Genomic DNA, 26,188 nt, shown 5'->3' with positions numbered 1-26,188 from the left:
TGACTTCAGAACACATTCCATTTTAGAAATATGTTCCGGGGCTGCTTTCCAGAAGTGGTTGGGACCAAAAGCAAAAAGGGTGGAGACAAAAAAGAAGAGAATATTTTAACTTAAAAATTCTTCCTGCTAGTAGCTTAAGGCTCTTGAGAATTATTTCAGTCTTTTTACAAAGGGGAACAAAAGTCATATAAATGCTGGAAAACCAGTAAACAATGTTAACATGGGAAAGGGGATATAGGATTATGAGGAACCCTGGGAGATACAATTGGGTCTCCAAGAGGGGGGAAGATCTATACCCTCCATCATTTCAAAGATATAAACCTACACAGGTGTGGCCAAACAACATCAGGGGTTGGTCAAGATGGCAAAATTAAGGAACAAGATATGCAAGGAGACACTGCGGCAGTTTGCTTTTGCTTGAGCCTACTGGAAAGGGAAATGTTCTATCCCTCCCCCATCACCCCATTGAGTTAACTGAGTGCACAATACATTTGCACTTTAAACTCACTGTGCAACAATTGAAGTGAGCTGTGGACAAAGGAGATTTTAAAAGCAGCTGTAACTACAGAGGATTAATCAGGACTGTCCCTGCCAGGTGGTGGCATTTTGGAGAGTGTGCAGATATGGCCCAGAGCCTAAGGCCTGTTATAGACTGCCAAAATAAAACTGCTTCGGGTCTCTTTGGAGGCATGCTGTTTAAATGATGCATGCATCTGAAGAATCCGGAAGCTGCACCAAAGCTGCACTCCAGTGCTTAGGAATGGAGTGTGGCTTTGGCGTGACCTCCAGACTCTTAGGACCTATGCATCATTTAAATAGCATACCTCCAAAGAGACCCGAAGCAGCTTTATTTTGGCAGTCTGTAACAGGCCTAAAATTCCTCATCTCTGGTTTACTCTGATAACTGCTCTCTGAGTATTTGGACACATAGGGCCCAAACAGAAAAGCCAAAATAAAGCTGCTTCAGGTCACTTTAGAGGTATGCTGTTTAAATGATGCATGCACCCTAAGAGGACAGAAGCCATGCCAAAGCCACACTCCAGTCCTAAGGACTGGAGTGCAGCTTTGGCACAGCTTCTGGCCTCTTAAGATGTGTGTGTCCTTTAAACAGCATACTTCCAAAGTGACCCGAAGCAGCTTTATTTTGGACTGTCTGTTCGGGCCCATAAATGTCTTTCTCAACATCCTCTAACTTTGAATTGAAGATCCTGGTGACTAAACCCTATGTTTTCCATATGGAAAACACCAGTTCATTTCCCCTTAAGAAGATCCTTCTGTCTAGCCAAATCCAAATCAATTGTTTCCTTTCAGTACCCTCCTTCTCCAGCCCTTTGACCTGAGGATCATCTCAAAAAATCATATGGACTCTTCCTGCCTTCTCTTGTACACACACAATCTCTCTTATGAGCAGATGCACCCACACAAAGAGCAGATACCTACTTGGAAGCATGCAGGTCAGCCTGCGAACTTGGACCTGGAAAAAATAAAGTTATTTATAATCATCTGAAATGACAGTGGAAGTGTTGGTCATAGAAAGTCAGTCTGGAAGGTTGTTGTTGTTGTTGGTAGATCACAGCTAATGGAATTAAAAATCAGCATGCTCAAGAAGAACACAGGAAACTATCTCATGCTGCATTGGATTATCGGACCACCAAGCCCTGCCATTCCCAGTCTGGTACCTCTAGACTTTAATTATGTGACTTTGGCCCAGTACAGACCGCCCAAAAAGGGCGGTCTGCCAGCACACTGGTTTGCTCTGCGAGGAAGCCACAACGGACAAACCGCGTGACTTCCTTGCAGAGCAAAAAGAACCCACAAAAGAAGGTTCTTTTTGCGGCACTCTTATGGCACCATGACGGGCGGACGCTAGGCGTCCATGGCATCAAAATGGCAGCACCCATCTGTACAGGGCGCCGCCATTTTGACGTATGGATGACATGCTAAGGTTGTGGGGCGTTGCCCCGAGGCAACCCTAGCCCATCATCAAGACGTGCCACGAGGTCCGTCTGTACCAGGCCTTACAGACAGATCTTCTGAAAGATTGTGTCTCCCTATATGTACCTGTCTTGAGTCTTGTGATCCTTAGGGAGGGCTTTCTCTTTGTCCCACCACCATCACAGGCCTCTCTGGTGGGGACAGAGGAGAGGGCCTTCTTGGTGGCTGCTCCCAGGATGTGGAATTTCCTTCCATGGGAGGCTAGTTTGGGCCCTTCTCTTTTCGCCCTTCTGTGACAGGCAAAGATCTTTCTATTGAAACAAACACCCAGTGATTAATTAGTTGCAGGGGGTCACTTTTATTGGCAGGGAGGATTGCTGGTTGTTGTTTTTTTTAATGTTCTTGTTATGTTTTAAAATAGTTTTAAACTTTTAAAAATGCAATTCTCATACTTGTCGTCATGTGCCCTTCAAGTCATTCCCAACTTATGGCAACTCTAAGGGAAACCTAAGGATCCAGCGCAGCATAGTGGTTTGAGTATTGGACTGTAATATTCTGGACACCAGGGTGGAAATCCTCCCCATACATTCTAGAGGGCATTTTGAAGCATTTTGGATTTCTTTTTAACTACAGGGGACACAAAACAGCCCACAGGCTGCACATTGCCCACCCTGAACTGAAATTAATTAAAAAATAAAACCTTATTGTTACGATTATTACCCGCACTTACCAAGTTGTTGCTTGACACAGTCATGCCAATGAAGGGTCAGGAGGTCTGGGTAAATGTCCGGCAGTTGCTTCAAGGCCAAGAGCTTCAACATGCGGGAGGTGCAGCTCTTCAGCTCCAACTCCCTCAGCAGCTTCTCTTCGGAAAGGGTGGTGGGACGCAGCTCCACCTTGTGGTTCTGCAGCACGTGGTCCACAGAGGTGCCTGAGAGGTTGGGGAAGAGCTTCTTCTTCACCACATGGATGGGGATGAAGATGGTGCCTGCTCGGACCACGTGAGGGAAGGGGCACTTGTGGGTGAACAAGAAGTTGTCCAGTTGAGAGAGAAGCTTCCGAAACAGGGCCACCATGTCCTTGAAGGCCAGCCAGACCTGCTTGCCCTTAGATGGTTTGGGAACGTTGGGGACTTTCACACCATTCTTGGATTTGGCCAAACTAGCTGCCTTCTCCTTGAGTTCTTGGTCAGACTCAGCCTTCTCCAGCCACTCCTTGAGTTGCTCTGGAGAAGAAGCAGACACCGAACAGGAGATGATGGTGCAGATGGAGGTATGCAGGTCAGTGAAATACTTCTGTGGTGAACTCTGCTCTCCAGGAGATTCATCACTTGCAGGAGGCAAAATCTTGGCTTTCTCAAGCACAGGGGAGACAGGTGGTGTGCTAGGAGACAAAGCTTTAGGAGCATCTGGCAGGGTAATGTTGAAGACTCTCAACTGCAAAAGTTGTGTTTCAGGCTGAGTCACTGCCTGTTGACCGTGCTGAATGGGTGGGCTGATCTGCTGGGTCATGACTAGTTGGTCAGGTGAGCTGTTTTGCCGAGTCACCCTTTGACAGGGGCTTTGTCTATCTGTTGGGCTGCTTTGGGACACCTCTTGGTGGGCAAGTGTTGGGCTCTTTTGCCGAGTTGCCACTTGCTCAGCATGTTGCTGTAGACAGACATCACTAGACAAAGCAGCCATTTGGGAACTTAGTAACAGTGACAGAGAAGGGCTTTGCTGCACTGAAGAGCCCGCCTCCATTGCTTGCGATTTCCTGATCTTGAATTTTTTGAACAGGAATGCTGCCGAACTCTGAAAATTGCACCTTCTTTCAGAGCTGCTTTGCACGGACAGCTCTGAAGCCTGCCTGTTGGTCTCTGGTAACACCTCTTGTCCACTGGATGGTCTCTCTTTCACCTCCCCTACATTGGTCTTGGAACTTTTCCTCCGAAAACTTGGGCTGTCCACCAAGGACTCAGTTTTACTGCTAAGGTCTAGTGCATTGTCATCAGACTCTGTTTCCCCAGCCCAGCCATTTGCACAAGTTTTTGTGGATGGTTGACTAGATACAGACCCATTTGGAGGCAACAGCTTGACTTGAAAGCTGTCTCTGGTCCCAACACATTCTCCATCCTCTCTCTTGTCCCCTGTGCAGGTCCTATTTGGTTCCCTTTTGCTAACTTCTGCCATTGCATTGCCAGCTACATCTTTCTCCCCAGGCACTTCTGATGACTTGAGACAATCTGGCTTTGCAGAATGAGGGCTGTTCATACTTTTGCCTGTGTTCTTGGAAGAGTTCTCCTCCAACTGGCCAGTTTTAGAAAGTGGAATCTCTACTGAATCTGAAGAACCTTCTAGGTAATCTCGGTATGGTGCCAAGCTAAAGACATTGTTGATCACTGGCATAGGAGGGGAAGGTGGAGGTGGGGGCATCTCAGGTATTGTAGTAATGCCTCTTGCTTTTCCTTCAGGTGACTGTGGTCCATCCTGGAAAGAGGGATTTGAGTCTTCTGAAACATTTGGAGCCTGATCTGCCTTGGAGTAGGAGCTGCAGGCTGTGACTGGACTATCAGGAATAATTATGCAAGTGCCTGATTCAGGTTTGTGATTGTCTACATTTCTCTTCTTGGCATCAGCAGTTAAAGAGGACCATTTGGGCATGTGAGGGGGTTCTTTTTCCCTAGCTTTGGCCTTCTCTGAAGGGCAAAGTCCCACTCCACAGCTGGTCTCTTGCATTTGCCCAGAGCCACCAAAATAGCCAGGTAACTGGTCCAATGAGGAAAGTGATTGGAAAGCCTCAGATTGTGGAGATGGCTGTTGACTTGGAAAGCTCTTGCTTGTTTGCTCCATAACTCGCCTATCTTTGCGCCAGTCTCTAGGGGGAAAAGAACCATAGTAGGATGACTTTTTGGCCTGAGCATATGCAGCAGTCGGGGGTTTCTGTGGTGCATCCACTTTGGCAGCCAATGAGTATTGTTGGTGCGCTTGATCCCTTGAAGTATGAAGGCCAGGAGGAGTCATTGGAGGAGGACCATCTAGCTTGTAAGGGTAACTCTCTGGATAGCCAGGATGGTAACTCCTTGGCATTGAAGGAAAATAAGATCCAGGAAGAATGGGGGGGCTCCTCACTAACCAGGGAACCAAAGCTTTTGCAGGCCGGCAATGCAAGCAAAGAATTTGGTTTCTCCACTTGTGCATAGCTCTGATGATACAGCAGCATCTGCTCATGGGAAGTTAGTGGGTAGGAGGTTAGCGGGTAGCATGCAGATGACCTATCTTGATATATTAAGGGTGGAGGATGCTCTAGTGGGTTCACAGGAGGAGGTATTTTAGGCCACACATGTTTGCTGAGATTACTGCCATGTGTCTCAGAGATGGTTTTCTGACTGCTGCATGTGCTGGGATAGCTTCCATCCCTAAAGGAAGTGTTCTGGCCCCCTTGGCATTTTTCAGAGGACTTGCGATAAGGTGAAAAGCCAGCTGGGTTTCTGGCAACATCCTTGTGCCCTGGAGGTAATGGCAGAAAATTGGTTTTAGCAACCGCTGCTTTTTTGGGCACAACAGTGCCATAACTAGTGTTTTCTGTACAGCTCAAGGGTCCCAATGGAGGCAGAGTCCATTCAGTGCCCAGTGGCAGTTTCAGGGTGCTTTCCACTGGCATTCCCAAATCTAAAGAATCTTTGGGGCTGTAGCCAGACTCAGTGCTGTAAATGTGGTGTCGATAAACGGGCTTGGGCACTGCCAAGGTAGGGAGACTTGTTGGTGCTCGGGGAGACTGCTGTGCCACATAGTTGTGAATCCAGCCTTGTGGACCATAGCCTGGATAGCCCATGTAGCTGGCCCACCTCTCCTGAGCACTAAATGCATCTCGGGATATGCATTCACTGCCCTTCCCGTGCCCAAGTGTTTGCCCCTGTGCCCCAAAGCTTTCTGCCTCATGTCTGTACAGCATACAAAGAGTTTTCTCTGTCTGCAGCTGCTGATTTGCCACACTGGATGTGCAATGGGGGTAGGCCTCGGCAGGAGTCCAGTGAGTCAATGATTTGGGCCTTTCATGGTAGTGCAGAGGATAAGAAAAATAGGATCCTTTGTAGCTGTAATGGTTTTCGGAGGCATGGCCTGGCAGAATGCCTGACTTGCATAAATCTGCTGTGTGGAGTTGGCTCGGTTCTGCCTCCAGACGAGGGAGCTTGCTGTAACTCACGGTGCCCACAGACTCCAGGTGACGCTTCTCCGCCATTATGCCTCCGGTCTGGGATGTATGGTAGGAAAATCACACTGGATATTCTGGACCGGGAAGGAAGAAAAAGAATATGATCAGCAATCTAAGCAAACATCAGTTTGGCAAGCAAAGGCTCAGTCAATATGTGTGTGGGTCACATCATTTTGGCTACAGACAAAAGTATGCATAGCCTTAACACTGTACACAGAGGGAGAAAGTGAAACCAGAAACCAGTGCGCTCCTCTTTAGGATTCCAACAATGCACTTTTCCAAGATACCCCATTCCATTCCCCTTTCTTCTCAATTTTTAATCCCCACTAAATCTGTCCAACCAGATTTTAATGCTCATGATATATCATTAAATACCAACATCAGAATCATCCAGGTCATAATACAATCATCCCTCCATATCCACGGGTTTTGCATCATCAATGGATTCAACCATTCACAGCTTGAAAATATTCCAAGGCTGATGAGGATGGTGATAACAATAAGAATAATTCCAAAAAGCAAACCTTGATTTTGCCATTTTATATAAGGGACACCATTTTCCTACATCATTGTATTTAAGGGGGCTTGAGAATCCATGTATTTTGGTATCATGTGATGTCCTAGAACCAAACCCCAGCAGATACCAAGGCCCACCTTCAATGTATATATGGGCATGAAAGCTGAACAGTGAAGAAAACTGACAGGAAGAAAATCAACTCATTTGAAATGTGTTGCTGGAGAAAAGTTCCATGGATACGCCCGGCTGCCAAAAAGACAAATCAATGGGTCTTACAGCAAATTAAGCTTGAACTCTCACTAGACATCAAGATGACTAAACTGAGGCTGTGGCACTTTGGACATACCATGAGACAATTAGAAAAGACAATAATGCTTGGAAAAATCAAAGATAATAGGAAAAGAGGAAGACTGGTTCAACCAAGGATCCTGCAGCGCTGAGTTTGCAAGACCTGCGCAAAACCTCTTGGAGGTTTCTCATTCATAAGGTCATTATAAGTCAAAATGACTGCACATGTTTACTCAGCTCTGCCCAACAGGGATTGTAACTTAAAGCATTTTTCTTTTCTTCCTTCCTTTTTCTCTCTTCCTCTATCCAAGCATTCGCAAACCACTATAAACCACAATAAACTTTTGTCCCCTAAATTTAAAAGGCCATAAACATTTCATGGATTTCCTGAGTTGCCATTCAAAAGGCATTCTGTTGTCACTTCCAGAATTTCAGTCTGCATGGCCATTGACCATGTCAATTTAGAGATTCTGGGAGTGCATCTTTCCTTCCTTAACCAGTTTTGGTTGTGTGGGCAAGAAAAAATACAAGGTCAGAAGAAGCTCTAAGGAAAAACAACAAGAGAATTCGAAATCTAAGGCAATGGCATCTGTTCCCTTCTCTGGCAGAATTCCATGAATGAGGCAAAAAAAAACTCTACAGGGTGAGTCTCCTTTATCCAAAGTACTTAGGACAAGTAGTGTTTTGTATTTTGGATTTTTTAGGATTTTGGAATACCTGTATTTCCGTATGTGTACACCATGAGATATCTTGGAGAGGAAACTCAAGTCTAAACACAAAATTCATTTATGTTTCTTTCACACCACATATACACATACCCTAAAGGTAATTTTATACAACGTTTTCAATAACGTTGTGCATGAAACCAAGCGTGCATACACCGAACCATCAGAAAGCAAAAGTGTCACTCTCTCCGCCACCCAGATTTTGTAGCATTTCGGATTCTGGAACTGCAAAGAACGGAGTCTCAACCTCTAGAAGGAAAGTCTAGCCTGGAAATATTTGGAGTGTAAATCTTACCATGCAACATTCTTCCAGCAGGGGGTATACTAACTCATCTATTTACATCCCGTGATCTTGGGAAGAACAAGTTTATGATGAATCAAAAGAATCATCTTTACCAACAGTCTGTTTTACCCATCCACTGAAATCAGTATCATTTGTAAGGGTAGCTATGGCAGGAGATGAGGGCATTAAGTTCCCCATATGAATTCTGCCCTCCCCACAAAATTCCTTTAGTCAACGAATTTCTAGCATTGCATGAAGTGAAGACTGAAAATTGTTCACACCTGGAGCTTTATACAGCATACCCATGCTGTATACAGGCTCACAATACGCAGACTTGAGGTCACATGGATGGCAAGCACTAATATAGTGAATGGGGTGCGCACCATGCTATGCACCATGGGGCATAGGCGGAATTTGTCTTATGTGGGGGAGTTTCAGAACAGATCCCCGCGTAACACGAGGGCACACTATATTTGCTGAATTTGTACTCGTCTGCCTCTTTTCTTTGGATGCCTAAACTGTATTTCCTTATTTCTAAATGCTCACAGTTTTAAATTATTGCAATGCTAGAAATGTGAGGACTGAAGAAATTTGGAAGGCAATTCCCTTATTTTGTTATCGTTCCCGCACCACTTCCACTACACCCCTGATTATTTTAACCCTGGGAATATAACACATAAGCAAAACATTTCCTAATGCAATGTTATACACCCTTAGAATGTCTTCCTTTACTTTCAGATGCATACCTAAAGAATGAGTCAAAGTAGTCTAGTTTATAGCAAGAGCGTTTTTGTAACATTGTTTCATTCTCACTGGGTTTGGATGTCAAAACCAAAGATGGTTAGGTATCCCATGTCCCTGTTCTTTAAAAATAATCATAACCAAGATTGTGCACCAAGCAATTTAAAATTAGTTTTTTGTGGGTTTTTGGGCTATGTGGAGTCCATATGGTCACAGACAGAATAGGCAAAGTGATGAGGAAGAACAACCTGCAAATGGTTTACAAACCGACGAAGAAAATCCAGCAAATGCTTCGCTCAGCCAAGGACCAGAGAGACCCTCTCACAGCCGCAGGAGTTTACCACATACCATGCAGCTGCGGATATGTCTACATAGGGACCACCAAACGCAGTGTGCAAACAAGAATCAAGGACACTGCAGACTGGGCCAGCCAGAAAAATCAGCAGTAACAGAACATGCCACAAACCACCCTGGGCATAAAATACTTTTTGAAAACACTGAAATCCTGGACGATGCCAACCACTACCAGGTCAGGATGCACAGGGAAGCCATTGAAATCCACAAACACCTGGACAATTTCAACAGAAAAGAGGAAACCCTTAAAGTAAACAAGGTTTGGCTACTAGTCCTGAAAGATAGCAAGATAAAGAATCAACAAATGCAAATGAGAAACAATGAGCACTGTCAAGCAGACATTAATCTTCTTTTGCAGACCTTCCCACCCTGAGGCCTGCCATTAGCAAAAAAACAATATACATGCAAATCACTCCTGCCTTTCCAGTTCATACAATATATATAGCCAAGTCCTTTCCAGGCAAACATTCTCTGAAGATGCCACCCACAGATGCTGGCAAAACATCAGGAAGAAACTCTTCTAGAACATGGCTACATAGCCCAAAAAACCCACAAAAAGCTATGGATGCCGGCCATGAAAACCTTTGACTTCACATTACAGTTAATGTTGATCAATATCAATGGCCCAACTATCATGATAAGGCAGTAAGCATAAAAGAAAATGCTGGTATACATAACGGGTTACAAACAAGACATCATTCCTGGTTCATGATCTGGTGCCCACAATCGAAACAGGAAAGCTGCCAGGTATTTGGAAATGTAAATATACCAACGGATGTTTTGCAATAGGGTTTCGTTTATATTTGAATGCCAATGTGATGTAGCATCCAGAAAGCTGGAATCTGAACTAGGAAGAAACAGGTTGAAATATCCACTCAAGATGGCCTTTGGCCAGCTACCTTCACTCCCTTTCTTCCAGCCTATGCAACCTTACAGGACTATTGGGAGGATAAAATGGGTTAAGACCATCATGGTCAACACAGAACTCCTTGGAAAAATGGTTAGAGAGACACTGATAGAGTAACAGAAGCTGTGATTTGTGTAGATTAGCTTTTCCCATTTGCTCACTCTCTGTATGTTCTGGAATATCATTCCCATAATGCTGGCTGGGGATGTTGGAGTTGTATTTCAACATAACCAGAGGTTGCCCATTTTGGAAAAGCTACTACTGTATAATCCATTTTACACAGCAAACCTTGTTGAAAACATCAAAGTGCCATTCATTTAAAACCCTTTTTTAACAACTTGTTGTTGTTGTGTGTCTTCAAGTTATTTCTGACTTATGGCAACCCTAAGGCAAACCTGGAGTGTCCTTGGCAAAATTTGTTCAGAGGAGGTTTGCCATTCCCTTCCTCTGAGGCTGAGACAGTGTGACTTGCCCAAGGTCACCCAATGAGTTTCATGGCTGGGTGGGGAATCGAACCTGGTCTCAAGATTTGTAGTCCAGTAACCAAATCACTACACCACACTGGCCTGAGTTATAGGGAAAAAAAACCCAATTGTTTAAAAAAATGCCAAGCATTATAGCACCCAAGGTTTGACTCTGGAAGTGCTGAGAGCAATGCCAACCTGGATTTGAAGACACAGGTTGAGTCACCCTTATTTGGAATTCAAAATCCAAAATACACCAAAATCTAAAACTTTTTCAGGGTTGATTGAGGCAGTGACACCTTTGCTTTCTGATGGTTTGGTCCAAGATTACTTTAAAATATGATGTGTAACATTACCTTCAGGCTATCTGTATAAAGTGTATACTAAAGATAAATTAATTTCATGTTTAGGCTTGGTCCCATCTCTAAGATATCTCACATATAGTCGCCTCTGAGTTTTCACCAACTTGAGATCCACGGTTTTGATTATTTGCGGAGCGGCAACCTCTATTAAAGTTAATGGTGTGTGTGCCAATGGCATGTGTGCACAGCAGGAGCACGCAGCCATTCAAGCCTATGGGGCTTGAATATCTGCGGATTTCCAGATTCATAGGGGGGAGTCTGGAACGGATCCCCTGCGAATTCAGAGGAAGGAATGTACAGTATATGCAAATATTTCAAAATCCAAAAAAAATCCAGAGTCCAAAACACTTCTGTTCCCAAACATTTCAGATAAGAGAGACTCAATGTGCAGCAGATTTCACTGCAATAAGAAGGAAGTAGGGACTGGGACTTTATTCTTTCAGGTTTCTACCTCCAACAAAGGTAGGAAAAAATGTAAAACTATAATAAGCTGAGTTTTACCTATAGAGCATCTAAATGTTTTTCCAGATGTAGCAGTACAGAAACTTCTTGAGACATTCAGTGTTCTCTGCCCAAGTAAGGGGACTGTGGCTCCACTTAAAAGAGACAGAGACATCCTGTTCCCCAAGAGAAGCTACTTTTCTGCTGGCCTTGTTTCCAACCCTGGTCACCTACACACACTTCAGAGCTGCTACTGCAATGGGAAAACAGAGATGTGTGAAGTGTGGTTACTTAGTACTGTTTTGCCCCACCTATATTCTTATGAAATGGGAGGCTTGAGAACATCAACACACCCAGACCCCAAATTCACTCCTACGCACCCGTCCTCCAGAACAGTGTAGCCTCAAGGCAGGGTTGCCTCGGCGGTGAGTGGATTGAACAAATGAATCACAACTAGGTCAGCCGCCTTCACAAGCCTTTCGTAGACAGATTGTGTCAGATCCTCATTAGGTAAAGCCAAGTTACGACAGGTTCAAATTCCAAAGTTCAGAGCTGGACATGAACTATTCTTCAAAAGCTTTGCAAGCCTATCAGGAGGTAACCATTATTTGCTACTTTCCAAAGAATGAACTGAACTGAACTATGTGTGTCACAGGATCAGAGTTTTCTCTCTTGCTCAAAACAAAGCAATGGAAAACATGCCTAGGAAGGGGAACTGATGGCTTACACTAGGGATGGGAATCAGGTGCCCTCCAGGTTTTGTTGGATTGCAAGTCCCAGCAGCTCTGGACAACACAGCATGCAATACAGTTCACATTCACTGGGGTTAGGGGTGAAGGATCCATGTGAATATGGAAAACCCACAAATAAAAAACATATTATATGTTTTTGTGTGTTTTTCAAGGTATGCGGTCATGTTCTAGAAGAGTATATTCCTGACGTTTCACTGGCATTCTCAGAGAATTTGTCTGAAGATGCCAGCCACAGATGCCGGCGAAACATCAGGAATAAACTCTTCTAGAACATGGTCACATAGTCCAAAAAACCCCACAAAAGCCTATGGATGCTGGCCAAGAAAGCCTTCGACTTCACACAAAAAACCCCATTCTTTTTACCTAAGAGAACACCTCTTTATGAATCTCCAAGTCTTTCAGTGCAACTCTATCATCAACATCTGCCAGAAGTTGACCATAGAATCATGCTGAAAGACAAAGAAATGCCTAGAGAAGTGTTTTCTCTAGGAACTTCTAGGTTCCCCAGTACAACTCTATGGTCAACTTCCAGCAGAATTGCATTGGAGGACCTAGAGATTCCTAGAGAGGATATATTAATCAAAACCGCAAAATGGTGAAATCCACTAGTGTCAAAGTCATAAATGTAGAGGGCCAACTGTACTTGGGAGCTGTAATCTAGCAACATCTGGAAGATCGCACAGACCTGCCCCTTTTCTAACAGCAGCATTCGCACAAGGTTATGATGGCCCATAACTCATAAAAACACATGAAAAATAAATCATGAGAAATAAATGACTAGTCCTAATGCCTACAGAAAACCTCTGGAGATCAAATGATCCAACATATAATCCTTCAAAGCCTGCAATATGAAACTGGAAGTTCAGACCTACTGAATCCAGTGAGATTTCCTTTTCAGTAGACATAGATGGGATGCCATGCCTCAAACCAATCATCTTGTGTGCTGACTTGACTGTAAGCAAGGATTTCCAATTAGAAAAGTAAATGTACAAGCACACAATGGCCCACATCACAACACAAGGTTGTCAAGAACTTAGAAACACACGTTTCATTTCCGGGGGCCCATCCACACTACACTGAGGTCCAAAACACACTGCAGAAATAATCCAGTTTGAAATCGCTTTAACTGCCCTGGATCAGTGCTAAAGAATCCTGGGAATTGGAGTTTATTGTGGCACCAGAGCTCTCTGACAGATAGCTAAATGCTTCACAAAACAACAGTTCTCATAATTCCCTAGCACTGAGCCAGGGCAGTTAAAGTGGTCTCAAACTGGATTATTTCTGCAGTGCGTTTTGGACCTTAGTTTTTCTTTCCTTCCTGTGCTTTCTGGGCTATTTTGTCGTAAACTGTATTCTGCACCTATCAAGTTGCATGGTTTCAGCAATGCAGTCCTATAGTACAGTTGTCTGTCGGTATTTACACTGCATAGTTTCAAACTGGCACCAAGTGATACATTGTCCAATAAACTCCATTCAAAAAAGTAATCATTGGGATTTGAAGATCAACAACATCTGGAAGGTTGTGTGATTCCCACGGCTTGTGGGAGATCTAGCTGTCAAAAAGTCAGTCGTAAAATCTGTCACACATAAAGGAGCAGGGAAGGGAAGGGAAGAGCAATGTGCTGGTAGTTCATCTTTGCTCCTCCCTGGGGCTCCACAATCATTTTGTACATACTGACCAAAAACCAATTTGTACTGTCAGTGGAACAAAGAAGAAATGCATTCCTTGAACTCAAATCACTGGGCTTAAGGGAGAATCAGAGTTTAAATCTGGAATATTCCCTTCCCTACACCAGCAAAACCCCCTTTCAGCTAGAAAGCTAGCAGCTCAGTGTTTTCCCCATCCTGATCTAAGAAGATCACAAGGTTTTTAGATTTTTCTAGTTCCTTCTCCCCTCCATCTTCCAGTGGACCAGTATAGCATCTTTATTAAAGGGCTCAAACAGACAGGCCAAAATAAAGCTGCTTTGGTTCAGTTTGGAGGTATGTGATGCGTGTGTCCTAAAAGGCCGGAAGCCGCGCCAAAGCCATGAAAGTGTGCAGTTTTGGTGCAGCTTCTGACTTCTTAAGATGTGTGTGTCATTTAAACAGCATACCTCCAACGTGACCCAAAGCAGCTTTATTTTGGCCTGTCTGTTTGGACTCTAAAATGACCATCACCCATTGTATAACGTTTCTGCATTTCTCAGAATCCAATGCATTTATCTGAAACTGTTGCGCCACTCCCTTGTTGCACAACACAGAGAAGCCGAAACTTTTTTAAAAGCGGGGGCTTGCAAAGAGCTTCAGTCTGCACATCATTTAATATGCATTGTGAGAAAGTAGGCATTGTACCTTCACAGCTCATGCAAACCTATTTTCTCCTAAGCTGCCAGTACATACTGGATTCATAGCCTGGCTGTGAAGCTTTTCAACTATCTGCTATTTGACTACCACAATATTAATATATTCATAAATTGGGTTATTGCAGCCCTGCTAGACATAGTGCTCCCAAACCTTGGATTCTCAGATGTTGCAGTATTATGATATCTCCTCATCCCCAAGCAGCATCAAAGGTGATGGAAACCATAGTTCAACAACACACTAATCTAGACCAAGAAACACTGAGATCTAAATGTATAATTGGAGTAAAATATTGTTGTAAAGCCAGTGTAGTGTAGTGGTTTGAGTGTTGGACTACGATTTTGGAGACTAGGGTTCAAAACCCCTGCTCAGCCATGGAAATCCATAAGCAAGTCACACTCTTTCAGCCTCAGAGGAAGGTAAACACACACATACACACACAAAACCATCTTCAAGAAAACTTCAAGACCCCAAGAAAACTCCAAGATAGTTTCACTTTAGGGTCGCATAAGTCAGAAACAACGTGAAGGTACATAACAACAAAAACAACAACACTGACTTAATGACCTGCTTTTGAGTTTCCCAGAAGCATTTGGCCAGCTATTGGGGAACCAAAGTGCTAATCTGGATGACTCTTTGGTATGATCCAAAAGATTTCCGGAAACCTAAATCCAGAGTTTAGAAAAAGTATTGCTGAACCACAGCTTTTAGAATACTCCCAGCCACCATGGCCTGTCTGGGGGATTATGGGAGTGACAGTCCTTCATTTTGCTTCCTTTTAAAGTTCGTTGGTAATGAAGTTAGTGTCAGGGATGATGGGTGCTGCAGTATCTGGGCCCATAACCCTTGTCAGGGATGATGGGAGTTGTGGCTCTTCACCTGGCCTGGAACTCACCACCTGGTTGTGCACCACGCTGACCAGTTTTGGCCAGTTGTTGTATCTTTGCAAGAGTTGCAGAGAACAGGCTGAAGACCCCGACAAACTCTCCAAGCCTTCTCACTCTTGCTTCCACAGAAGTCTTCACCCTTCTTCACCAGGGTCCTGCTGGTTCTTGTAGTTTCACCCAAGACACCAGACAACTCAGTAGTCTTATATAAAAGATCTACTTTATTCTACTATATACAGCTCCAAACAATACTCAACTCCTCACTTTCCAATACACTCTACAACCGCTACTATCCACAACTACAACCCACAAAATGCATTGGGATGTATAGTCCTTATTATAGCCAAATCATGGCACCACCTACTGTTGTCTGTTTCCACCCAGTAGGCGTGTACATCATTCCCATTGGTTCTCCTTGTTCATCCCACAATTAATGATTTCATCATCTCAGCCTTGACCACTTAACAATTGTCAGGTGTGTCCAATTATCCACTTTGCAACTCTTGTCCTTGGCATTCAGGACATGTTAATTGTATTACCACTCACACCTGTGTGGTTCTCAATTGGCTTCTGCTGAGTCACTCTGACTCTCACATACAAGTTTTATTTCTCTAACTGTATGTCCCATGTTGCTTTTTCCTTAACAGTTAGACTTCAATATGAACAAGGATGAAATCCTATTTGTGGTAAAATATTGTCCAAATTACTATCCCCAAGAATCATAGCTTGGAAAAGTTCTTTTCCTGGAGTACAACACTCAGAATCCCCCAGCAAGCACACTTTGGGAGCTGTAGTCCAAACGAACAAGCTTTCTGATTTCTATGCAGTGCTGAGCCAAAAGAGACATTCCAGACAAACAGCTCCTACATACTAATACGGGTTGAATCTCCCTTATCCAGAATGCCAAAATCCAGAATATTCCAAAACCTAAAATTGTCCACATGGGTGGCTGAGACAGTGACTTCTTTGCTTTCTGATGGTTCAGTGTACACAAATGTTGTTTCATGCACAAAACTATTAAAAATATTTCATATAAAATTACCTTCAGGCTATGTGTATATATGAAACACAAATGAATTCCATGTTTAGACTTGGGTCCCATTTCTAAGATATCTCATATATGTATATGCAAATATTCTAAAATCATAAAAAAAGCAAACCAAAATCCAAACAATCTTAACCTGCCATCCAAAATCCAGGTTGAAATAGTCAGTGTGGTATAAGAATTAAGAATACTGGACTGAGGCATGCAAAATTTGGATTCTATTAGCTATTGAGCCTTAGGACTTGCTGGATGATTTAGGGCCACCTTATCTTAGGCCTGAAACACAGGGTTAGCAACTCATATAGTAAAAAGAAATTTCTTCCTACAGTTTAGGTGGAATCTCTTCTTGTAATTTCAATCCATTTATTCATCTCATAGTCCCTGTAGCAGCAGAAAACAAGCTTCATCCACCTTCTACATGTCATCCTTTCAAAGATAGCTATCATCTCACCTCTCAATCTTCTCCAAGGTAAAGATGCCCAGCTCCTGAAGTTGTTCTTCATAAGGCTTGGGTTTTATTGTCTTCAGCGGCCCTCCAGCACTTTTTCCACCTACCCTCTATTTTCCAAGATCTTTCTTTTAGGTTCCAAGGAACCACTGAACACCCATACTGGACCAAATACATAAATAGATGAAAAGGGATTGCATCAATGGGAAAGCCAACTCTATGCAAGCTGTGTGCATGTTCTGTTTCAGTGAAATTGCAATTTGATTGAGACCTTGGCGCCTGGGTGAACCATGATAAGGATATGTAGAGCAGAACTGTACCCAGTAGGAGGCCAAAGGGAACATCACTAGGCGTCACTGACATTTAGGGAACCATAACATAATTGTGTTATTTTTAAAAAGCTGATATGAAGGACGCTGATGCCTTGGTTACATACCCTTTGGATTTCTGTAATGCGCTTTATGAGAGCCAGCATGGCGTAGCGGTTTGAATATTAGAGTACAACTCTGGTCATAAAATCCACTGGGAGACCTTGTGCAAGTCACACACTCTCAGCTTCAGGGGAAGGCAATAGCAGACCTCTTCTAAATAAATCTTGTCAAGAAAACCCCATAATATTTGCCTTAAGGTTGACATAAATTGGAAAAGTCTTGAAAGCACACAACAACAAGATGTGCTTTAGATGGGACTGGCTTTGAAAAGTGTTTGGAAACTTCCAAGAGCTAAAATCAGATTATTAACTGGGCTCCCTTGCTGCAAGAACTTCACTGGCTTCTGGTCTTTTTCTGGACACAATTTAAAGTGCCGGTGATGACCTATAGAGTCCAACACAATGTTCATTCCGGCAATTTGAATTGTATCTCCCTTTATGAGTCCATCAGAGCCCTAAGATCTTTAGGAGATGCCTGTCTCTCTGTCCCATCACCATCTCAGCCTTGTTTCGTAGGGAAACGAGAGAGTATCTTCTTGGTGGCTGCTCCTAAACTTTGCAACTCCCTGCCTAGGGAGGCTAGGGTGACCTCCTTCTTGCTCTCCTTCCACATGCAAGTCAAAACATTATCATGCAGGCAAACGTTTAGAAACTGTGCTATGCTGTTTTGCAGTTTCATTTAATCTTTGTTTTTGTCTTTTAAACAACTTTTATATTTATACAGCCAGCCCCATGGATTCTTTAACCACTGATTCAATCATCCACGTCTTGAGAATATTCCAAGTATATATTAATTCCAAAAAGCAAACCTTGATTTTTGCCATTTTATATAAGGGACACCATTTTACTATCCCACTTTATTTAATGGGACTTGAGCATTCATGGATTTTGATACCCATGGGGCATCTCGGAACCAAACTCCAGTGGATACCAAGGGCCCACTGTATAAGACACCAGATCCTGTCTGATCATGGAAGTTAATTAGGTCATCCCTGGTTAGTACCTGGATGGGAGACCACCAACGAATACCAGGTGCTATAAGCTATATTTCAGAGGAAGGAACTGGCAAAACCACCTCTGAGCATTCCTGGTGTAAGAAAACCCTATAAAATTCATGGGGTCTCCATAAATCAATAAGTGGCAGGAAGGCATATATTCATTCTCTCTCTCTCTCTCTTTCTAATATCACATATATAGAACAGGAAATGTTTGTCATTATATCAACACGTGCAAAGTCCTTTGTGAGCAATTTTGAAACTTCTGCATTCAGAAAGCAGTGGGCAGCTTGGATAAATAGGCTACGGAGGGGATTTTCCCATATTTGCTAAACTCAGGTGGGTGGGAGCTTCTCACTGGCAACTGGCAGCATATGCCCAAAATCATAAAAGGCAAAATGTTTGCTCAGCACAGCTGAGGGCTATCTGGGAGCATCAAAAGCAACAAGGGAAAAGGCAATGCCCCTCCACCTCTATGTATCCCACCCCCTCAGCTCCTGGAATAAGAAACTAAAAAGTACACTGAGCCTTTCGTATTTGCTGGGTTTGGGGTCCAGGACCCCGTGGATACCAAAATCCATGGATGCTCAAATCGCATTAAATACAATGGCATAGTGAAATAGTGTCCTTCATATACAATTGCAAAATCAAGGTTTGCTTACTGGAATTTATATTTTTTAAAAATATATATTTTCAAGCCATGGATAGTTAAATTTGTGGATAAAAAAATCCGTGGATAAGGAGGGCCAATAGTAGAAGATACAAACAAATGCATCTGAGGAAGTAGACTTAAGTCTCCGAAAGCTCATGCTATCAACTTCTCTCTTTCACTTAGCTTCAAAGATGCTGAAAGATCCCTTCATATACTGATTTTCCAAACTAACATGGCTATGTCTTTGAAGACGAATGAATAATCTGCCGTGCATTGCATTCCTATGCCTCCCTCTTCACCCCAGCTATGGGTGAGAGCACTTTGATAGTATTATCACTTGTGGAGGACAATAACATGAAAATGTTAAAATCCTTTAGTATCAGTTCAGCTCTCATAGCTCGAGAATCACGAGGCCTTGGCTTCACTTCCTCCACATCGACTGACAAATTTCACCACAAGGTCATTGGGGTCCCTTTTCCTCTCTCCTCACACACTGTGCCTCATTCTCAGCTGTCTGGTTTGTTTTTCATCAGAACATTTCCAAACTGGCACATTTCTTCATATTCTGAAAGTTGTGAATTGCAATAAAAATTAAATGAGGGCAGGTACCAAAGCAGACAGATTTGTTCATCAAAGGCCAGGGTTTTCAGTGCATAACTGTTAAATGTCTGGTTTTGAATCCCTGCATATTCCAATACCTTGTTGCTGAGCGAGGACTGCAAACTCTCTTTTTGTTTCTCCTGAATTGCTTTATCTGGAAAATCTACAGAGCAGGCAGGCAAGCAGGCAGAATATAGTTGGCCCTCCACATTTGGACAACTTCAACAGGAAAGAAGAAACCTTTAAAGTTAGCAAAGTTTGGCTACCAGTCCCGAAAAACACTACAGTCACCCCTCCTTTTTCATGGGAGATCCATTCTGGACCACCTTGCGAAAATGGAGTTTCGCATATATTCAAGCCCCATTGGCGTGAACATAGGTGCATTATTATTGTTGTTGTTTTTGTTTTTGTTGTTATTGTTATTATTATTAACCTTTATTTATAAAGCGCTGTCAATTTACACAACACTGTACATGGCCATAGGAACACATGTACGAGTGCCTCAGGCACACGCCACATTATGTTCTCCTCGCGACTCGGGATGCAAGTTCCAAAACCACAAGAATGGAGGAAGGATTGTAAAATCAAGACCCAGAAAATGCAAATGATACCACCCAGGGTCAGAGGTTTTCCCAGCAAACAATGGTTCTCTAATTAAACAGACCCTAATCCTCTTTGCATATCCTCCCACCCTGAAGCCTTGCCATTCAACCACAGAACAATACACAGATTAACATGGAAATCACTCCTCCCAACCCAGGGTCACACAGTACACACACACACACACCACCCACTTCCATGCCAGCATTCTCTGAAGATGCCAGCCACAGATGCTAGCAAAAACATCAGAAACAAACTCTTCTAGAACATGGTGACATACATAGCCCAAAAAAACCAAGTCATTTGTTGACACAGAACCACAGAGCCCAGCTATATACAGAATCAAGTACTGTAAAGCGAGTCAGTGTGCTGCAGTGGTTTGAGCACTGGACTATAACTCTGGAGACCAGGGTTGAAATCCTGGCTCAGCCATAGAAATCCACTGGTTGACTTTGGGCAAGTCACAGCCTCAGAGGATGGCAAAGGACAATCCTCCTAAATAAATCTGGCCAAGAAAACCCCATTAACCAGGTCACATTAGGGTGGCCATAAGTCAGAAACAAGTTGAGGGCACACAACAACAACAACAAAACTTATCATAGTAAACAGGTTTGTGTTGATGATTGTTACTGTTTGCTGGCAGGTCAGCTTTGATTTATGGCAAATCTAATCCAAGAGCCCTGGTCTTCCACAGCTCCACTCATGTCTTGCAAATTCAAGGCTGTGGCTTCCTTGATGGAATCAATCCATCTATAACATTGTCTTCCTCATTTGCAAACATTTTGGTGCCAAGAACAGAGACTGTGGCCTGTTACAGACTGCCAAAATAAAGCTGCTTCAGGTCTCTTTGGAGGTATGCTGTTTAAATGATGCATGGGTCCTAAGAGTCCAGAGGTTGCGCCAAAGCCACACTCCATTCCTAAGCACTGGAATGCAGCTTTGGTGCAGCTTCCGGATTCTTAGGGTGCATGCATAATTTAAACAGCATATCTCCAAAGAGACCCGAAGCAGCTTTATTTTGGCAGTCTGTAACAGGCCAAAATCATCTTGCCCATGGGCCATACTCCATGGAGATGTTCTACTACATAAACCCTCTCTGTAACCTTTGGTCTAGGAGTGGACCACTTCTGGCCTTCTAACTGCAACCCCATCATCCCTCACCAATGGTAATGGTGGCTAGGGGCAATGGGAGTTGCAGTTCAGCACACACCCCTGCAGCAGTGTAACAAAAAACAGATTCCCTTTTCCTTTGGAAAAATGCATTTATATACAGGTAAATAGACTGAGGACAACCAGCATGGCATAGTGGTTTGTATGTTGGACTATGACCCAGTTAACTCTGAATCAGGACCCAAGTGATTCTGCACTGCAGATGGTACGCTATGAAGAGAGAGTAAGCTATTAGGTAAACATGCCATGTTGCAAAATAAATGCAGCTGTTAATGTCTCCCCTACCTAAGAGAAGTATTAAAAATGAAATAAAATAAAACTTCCAATTGTAAACATAAAAAGATGCCAATGATGTCTCTAAATGTAAACTACGGTAACCAACTTGGCTCCAACAACTGGTGAACAACTTGGCACTCTTGCATGCCTTTGACGGGAAGTACATGTCATTCATTCTGTAGAATTTCCTGGAAAATTAGTTTTAGCACTGCAGACGTAGGTGGAGTCCAAAACATAAGATTTCTTGATACTCAACATGCCAATTGTGCATTATGGGGAAACCAAGAGCTTGGGTATGTCATGATGTAGAAACAGTGCTTTTTGGCTATGCCATTTGCAAGGTCTGCTGTGTACCTGATCTCACTGTGAATTCAATGGAATTTGTACTAAGAGGTTTTTTACTTCTACAGGAAAAAAACATACAGCGATTTTTTACCAAACTAAACTTCGTACCCTTTGGAGTTTGGTTCCAGGACCCCCACTGGATACCAAAATCTGTGGATGCTCAAATCCCATTAAATTAATAGTGTAGTAAAATGGTGTCCATTCTATAAAATGGCAAAAATCAAGGTTTGCTTTTGAAAAGTGTATGTATGTATGTTGTGGATGCCTGAATCCGTGGATAAAATATCTGTGGATCCTGAGGGGAGACTGTATTGTGTTTGTAAATATAAAATAAAAACAAAAACAAAAAATAAATAAGCAAACCGCATTAATTCTTCCCTTTTTATGAAGCACCCTAATTTCTCTAGCCCACATTTACACAGGGTTAGTCAAATCCTATTTCCATCTGTCTTTTCCCCCTCTTACGATGCTAGTCCCATTGCAGTCTGTAGATTCCTCCATCCTTCTTTTCATCCTTCAGAGTATTTGAGGAGCAGAGTACATTGTTCCATATGCAAAGGATCCCAGGTTCAATTGTGGACAAGTCAGGAACCCTGAAATGCCAATGCCTCTTGTGGCGTAGTGTTTTGGGCTAAGATTCTGGAGACCAGGGTTCGATTCCCAGCTTAGCCATAGGAACCCAGTAGGTGACTTTGGACACATCATGTGCTCTCAAGCAGTGGCAAATGTCTGAACAGATCTTGCAAGAAAACCCCATGATAGGGTCACCCTAAGTCAGGATCGACAGGAAGGCACACAACAACTTACCCACACTCCACTGGTATACACAGGTGAAAATGATCCTCACGTTACTCAGCCCCTCGTAAGCTTCCTTGATCTAAACATATTCCCCAACTTTTAAGAGAAGCTGACACAGTTGGTGGGGACCCCCCCAGTCCCGTCCCTACAACCTTTCTTTGAGTAACACCAGCATGAGCTACAATATAACCTGTTTGCCCTGCCCCTATTTCAACTGTTTTTCCATGCCTGTTTTAAAAACTTAACAGGTAACACCACTTCTGGCATTCAAGGCATGTGAGCAATGTGCTAGTGATTGATGTGTTGCCTTTGTACAAAGTCCAGCCTTCCATCGGCATACATATATCCATCATTCGACCTGCCCGCATGATGTTAACGGTCACCAAACAAGCCAAGAATGCTTTGACTGAAAACAAAACGCATTTGCTAAGGTTCCTTCTCGCCGTGCCTATTTTCTGTCTCACATGAGCTCAGGACCACATGGATTAGAAATGTAGTCATCCAGTTTCATGACCCATTCTGTTTGCTCAGCGATATTACGGATGGCTTATAAAACACTTCCAAAACACTTTACCAGGGGGGAAACTCTCCAAGCTGGCAATCTCATTAACTTTTGCTTTGCTCAGAAATTACCTCTCGTTTCTGAACAACGGCATGGCAAGATCCCAAGTCTGGCTTAGCGCATGTAGCACACCATCCATTTTACTTAAAAGTGGCTTTTAGTGCATGTAACAAGAGAACGAACCCAGTATGGTCCCAACACTTGTAAATTTGTTCAAGCTGCTAGAAACGGGTCTCAGAGGTGCTTTTTTTTCCTGGCTGTAGGCTGATACTAGTGGTAGACCACTGGCGTTTGCTTGATTCGCACTGGCAGAATATACATAACCATGCATGACCACAGATGTAATTACTAGGAAGTATAAAAAAGCATAGCCACCACCGACGGCAGGGAAATAACACTGTACACCAAATACCACTGGCATGATAGTCTACCACATCTGATAGTAACCCTTTTAAAGAGCGGTATCTTTAACAAACAGAAACATTATACATAATGGTGTCCAGATTTTCCCTTGTAAACTGAACATATGCAGCAGCAGCATTCTTCATGCACTCCAGTTTCTGGTTATTATTACTGATAATATTACTAGTATTGAACAGTGCAACATTATGCACTTTTACTCATAAATGAGACTCACTGATTTCAGTGGAGGGTTTGACGTTGTGGTTTGTGCACTGGACTGTGACTTTGGAACGTTCAATTCCCAGTTCAGCCATGAAACCCACTGGGTGACCTTGAGCAAGTCACATTCTCTCAGCCTCAGGGGAAGGCAATGGCAAACCTCCTCTGAACAAATCTTGCCAAGAAAACCTCACAATAGGTTCATTCGCCTTTCACCTAAACATGCGCACCATTTCTTCCCCTCCCCAAAAATGTACTTTTCTGGAAGCATAACCAGCAAAATCAGCCAAGCGAAATTTGGCTCCATGCATCACAAAAAATAAAAGTTACTTTCTCCTACATTTTTCATCTCCTTGGCTTCATGTGTGTCCTCCTGCAGCAGCTCCCCATGGCGAAGGAGAGCCCAACTGTGTGTACGCTTTCCCTTGTGCCTCTGGTGGAAGCATGACATGCTCGCTCACACCAAAGGCATTTCCTCTGCCCTGCCCACTGAGCACATTTGTGTACATGAGCACTATAGTTACAACACACATCACAGCTTTCGGTGGCTCAGGCACTACCCACAACCACCTCGGCACAAGGTAGAGCTTTCAGCCAGAGCCAACCACATGTCTGTGCCGAAGAAATGGTTTCCAGCCTTATATATGCGTGCCTTCATGCGCATGCATGCCCACTTCCCCCCTCCACCCAAGGCCAACCCTCCCACACTCTCCTATAAAAACCACAAGCACAACTTGAGCAATCCATGCATGGCCAAGAAGGAAGGCCTAGGGCCATTGCATTGTCGTAACTTTCCAACAAGAAACAGATGATCTGGTGGGAACCAGGGAGAAGAGGAGGTCCACTCCACAGTCAAGGGAAGAGGAAAAAAGGAGAGGGTTGGGGAAAAGTGTCCCAACAATTTTTTAAAATAAACACAGAACACTTTGTCAGATGGAGATCAAGCCCAGCTTCTCTCCAAGACAGGATTTGTCTTTCTCTGTTGAAAGAAAGAAAGCATGCTTCACTCATTTCCTCTGCTCTTTTAAAGCAGACAATCCATCTGAAAAATTGACAGAGCATCCAAGACTAGCAGGGCTGCAGCAAATGGGTGGTGTGGGGTGCAAAATTATTATTATTATTATTATTATTAAACGTACTTCAGAGTAAGCCACACTGTGCATAGCAGTTTGAGCCTATTATTATTATTATTATTATTATTATTATTATTATTAATTGCATTGTACTGCAAACTTACTGTGGAGTAAGAGAGCCAGCCTGACGTAGCAGTTTGAGCCAATTATTATTATTATTTATTGTTTGGAGTAAACCACACTGACACAGCCAGCTGGCATAGCAGTTTGAACCACATAAGCCACACAGCCTGGCATAGTAGTTTGAGTCTATTATCATCATCATCATCATCATCATCATCATCATCATCATCATCATCTCACTTTTTCCCCAAAACTAGGACTCAAAGCATTTTACAATACAATTAAAAACATACAAAGATGAGACATCAAAATAGACCTTGGACAAGTCACACTCTCTCAGCCTCAGAGGATGGCAAAGCCAACCCTCCTGTAACCAAACCTTGCCAAGGAAACCCCATGATCCAGTTGTCTTAGGGTTGCCATAAGTCGAAAGCAACTTGAAGGCACACAATAAGAACTCTACATTGCAGATCTGATTCAGTTTGACACCACTTTTTAAGCGCTCTAGCTCCATCCTATGATTTATCGTTTTTACAAGGTCTTTCCCCTTCTCTGCCCAGAGTGCTGAGGCCTCACAAAACTACAAATCCCAGGGTTTCATAGGATGGAGCCATAGCCATTAGAAGTGGTGCCAAATGTCATTGTTTCTACAGGGTAGATGCGCCCTTTGTCAGAGAAGTCTAAAGACCTTGCAAAACTACATATCCCAAGATTCCATAGGAGAGAGCAACAAAGTGATTTCAAACTGCGTTGTTTCTACAGTGTAGATGCAGCCTTAGTCTCAAAGATGCTGTTGGATCTGACATTTCATGCTGGAACAGACAAATGCAGCTGTCTGTTTCGAATACGCTGAAAATGGTTCAAACCTAGAAATCTTAATATTTGCTGTGTTTGCATTCCCTGAATCCCTTTGGATGCTCAGAACTCTCTTTCTGAAGGCTCCAATTAAATTTTAGTTTACTGCAATCCTAGAAAATGTTAAGGAAAATGTCATGGGGGGATGGCAGCACTATTCTTATCTGGGAGCAACACTTTCACAGCGACACCCCTGCAGGACTTTTGAATGCCATGCTACCCACATTTTTCCTTCCAAAACCATACTTTCAACAGCGTTGACTCACTATTAAAACATGCACAGGACTGTAGACTTGAATGCAGGAAAAACCTCAGCTTTTCAAATGCAATGCGTGCCCAGTGGTGGTGAACATGGGGTGCCCACGAGCATGTGCAGAGTGCTTCTTGAGAATCCATGGGGTT

The 26,188-nt window shown here is 43.2% G+C and overlaps 1 protein-coding gene across 1 annotated transcript; it reads right to left on the bottom strand.

Moving 5' to 3' along the window:
* Positions 1–1,436: 1,436 nt before the first annotated feature.
* C6H15orf39 (chromosome 6 C15orf39 homolog) lies at positions 1,437–23,994 on the bottom strand. The gene is given in 4 exon segments (XM_042473282.1): positions 1,437–1,474; positions 2,666–5,036; positions 5,038–6,203; positions 22,562–23,994. Coding segments are annotated over 3 exon segments (3,528 nt in total). The 5' UTR covers positions 6,157–6,203; positions 22,562–23,994.
* Between the last annotated feature and the right edge of the window lie 2,194 nt (positions 23,995–26,188).

The sequence above is a fragment of the Sceloporus undulatus genome, chromosome 6 (assembly GCF_019175285.1).
Source record: "Sceloporus undulatus isolate JIND9_A2432 ecotype Alabama chromosome 6, SceUnd_v1.1, whole genome shotgun sequence".
NCBI classification, from domain to species: domain Eukaryota; kingdom Metazoa; phylum Chordata; class Lepidosauria; order Squamata; family Phrynosomatidae; genus Sceloporus; species Sceloporus undulatus.
The sequence above is the reverse complement of the archived record's forward strand: the minus strand, read 5'-3'. Positions and strand labels throughout refer to the sequence as shown.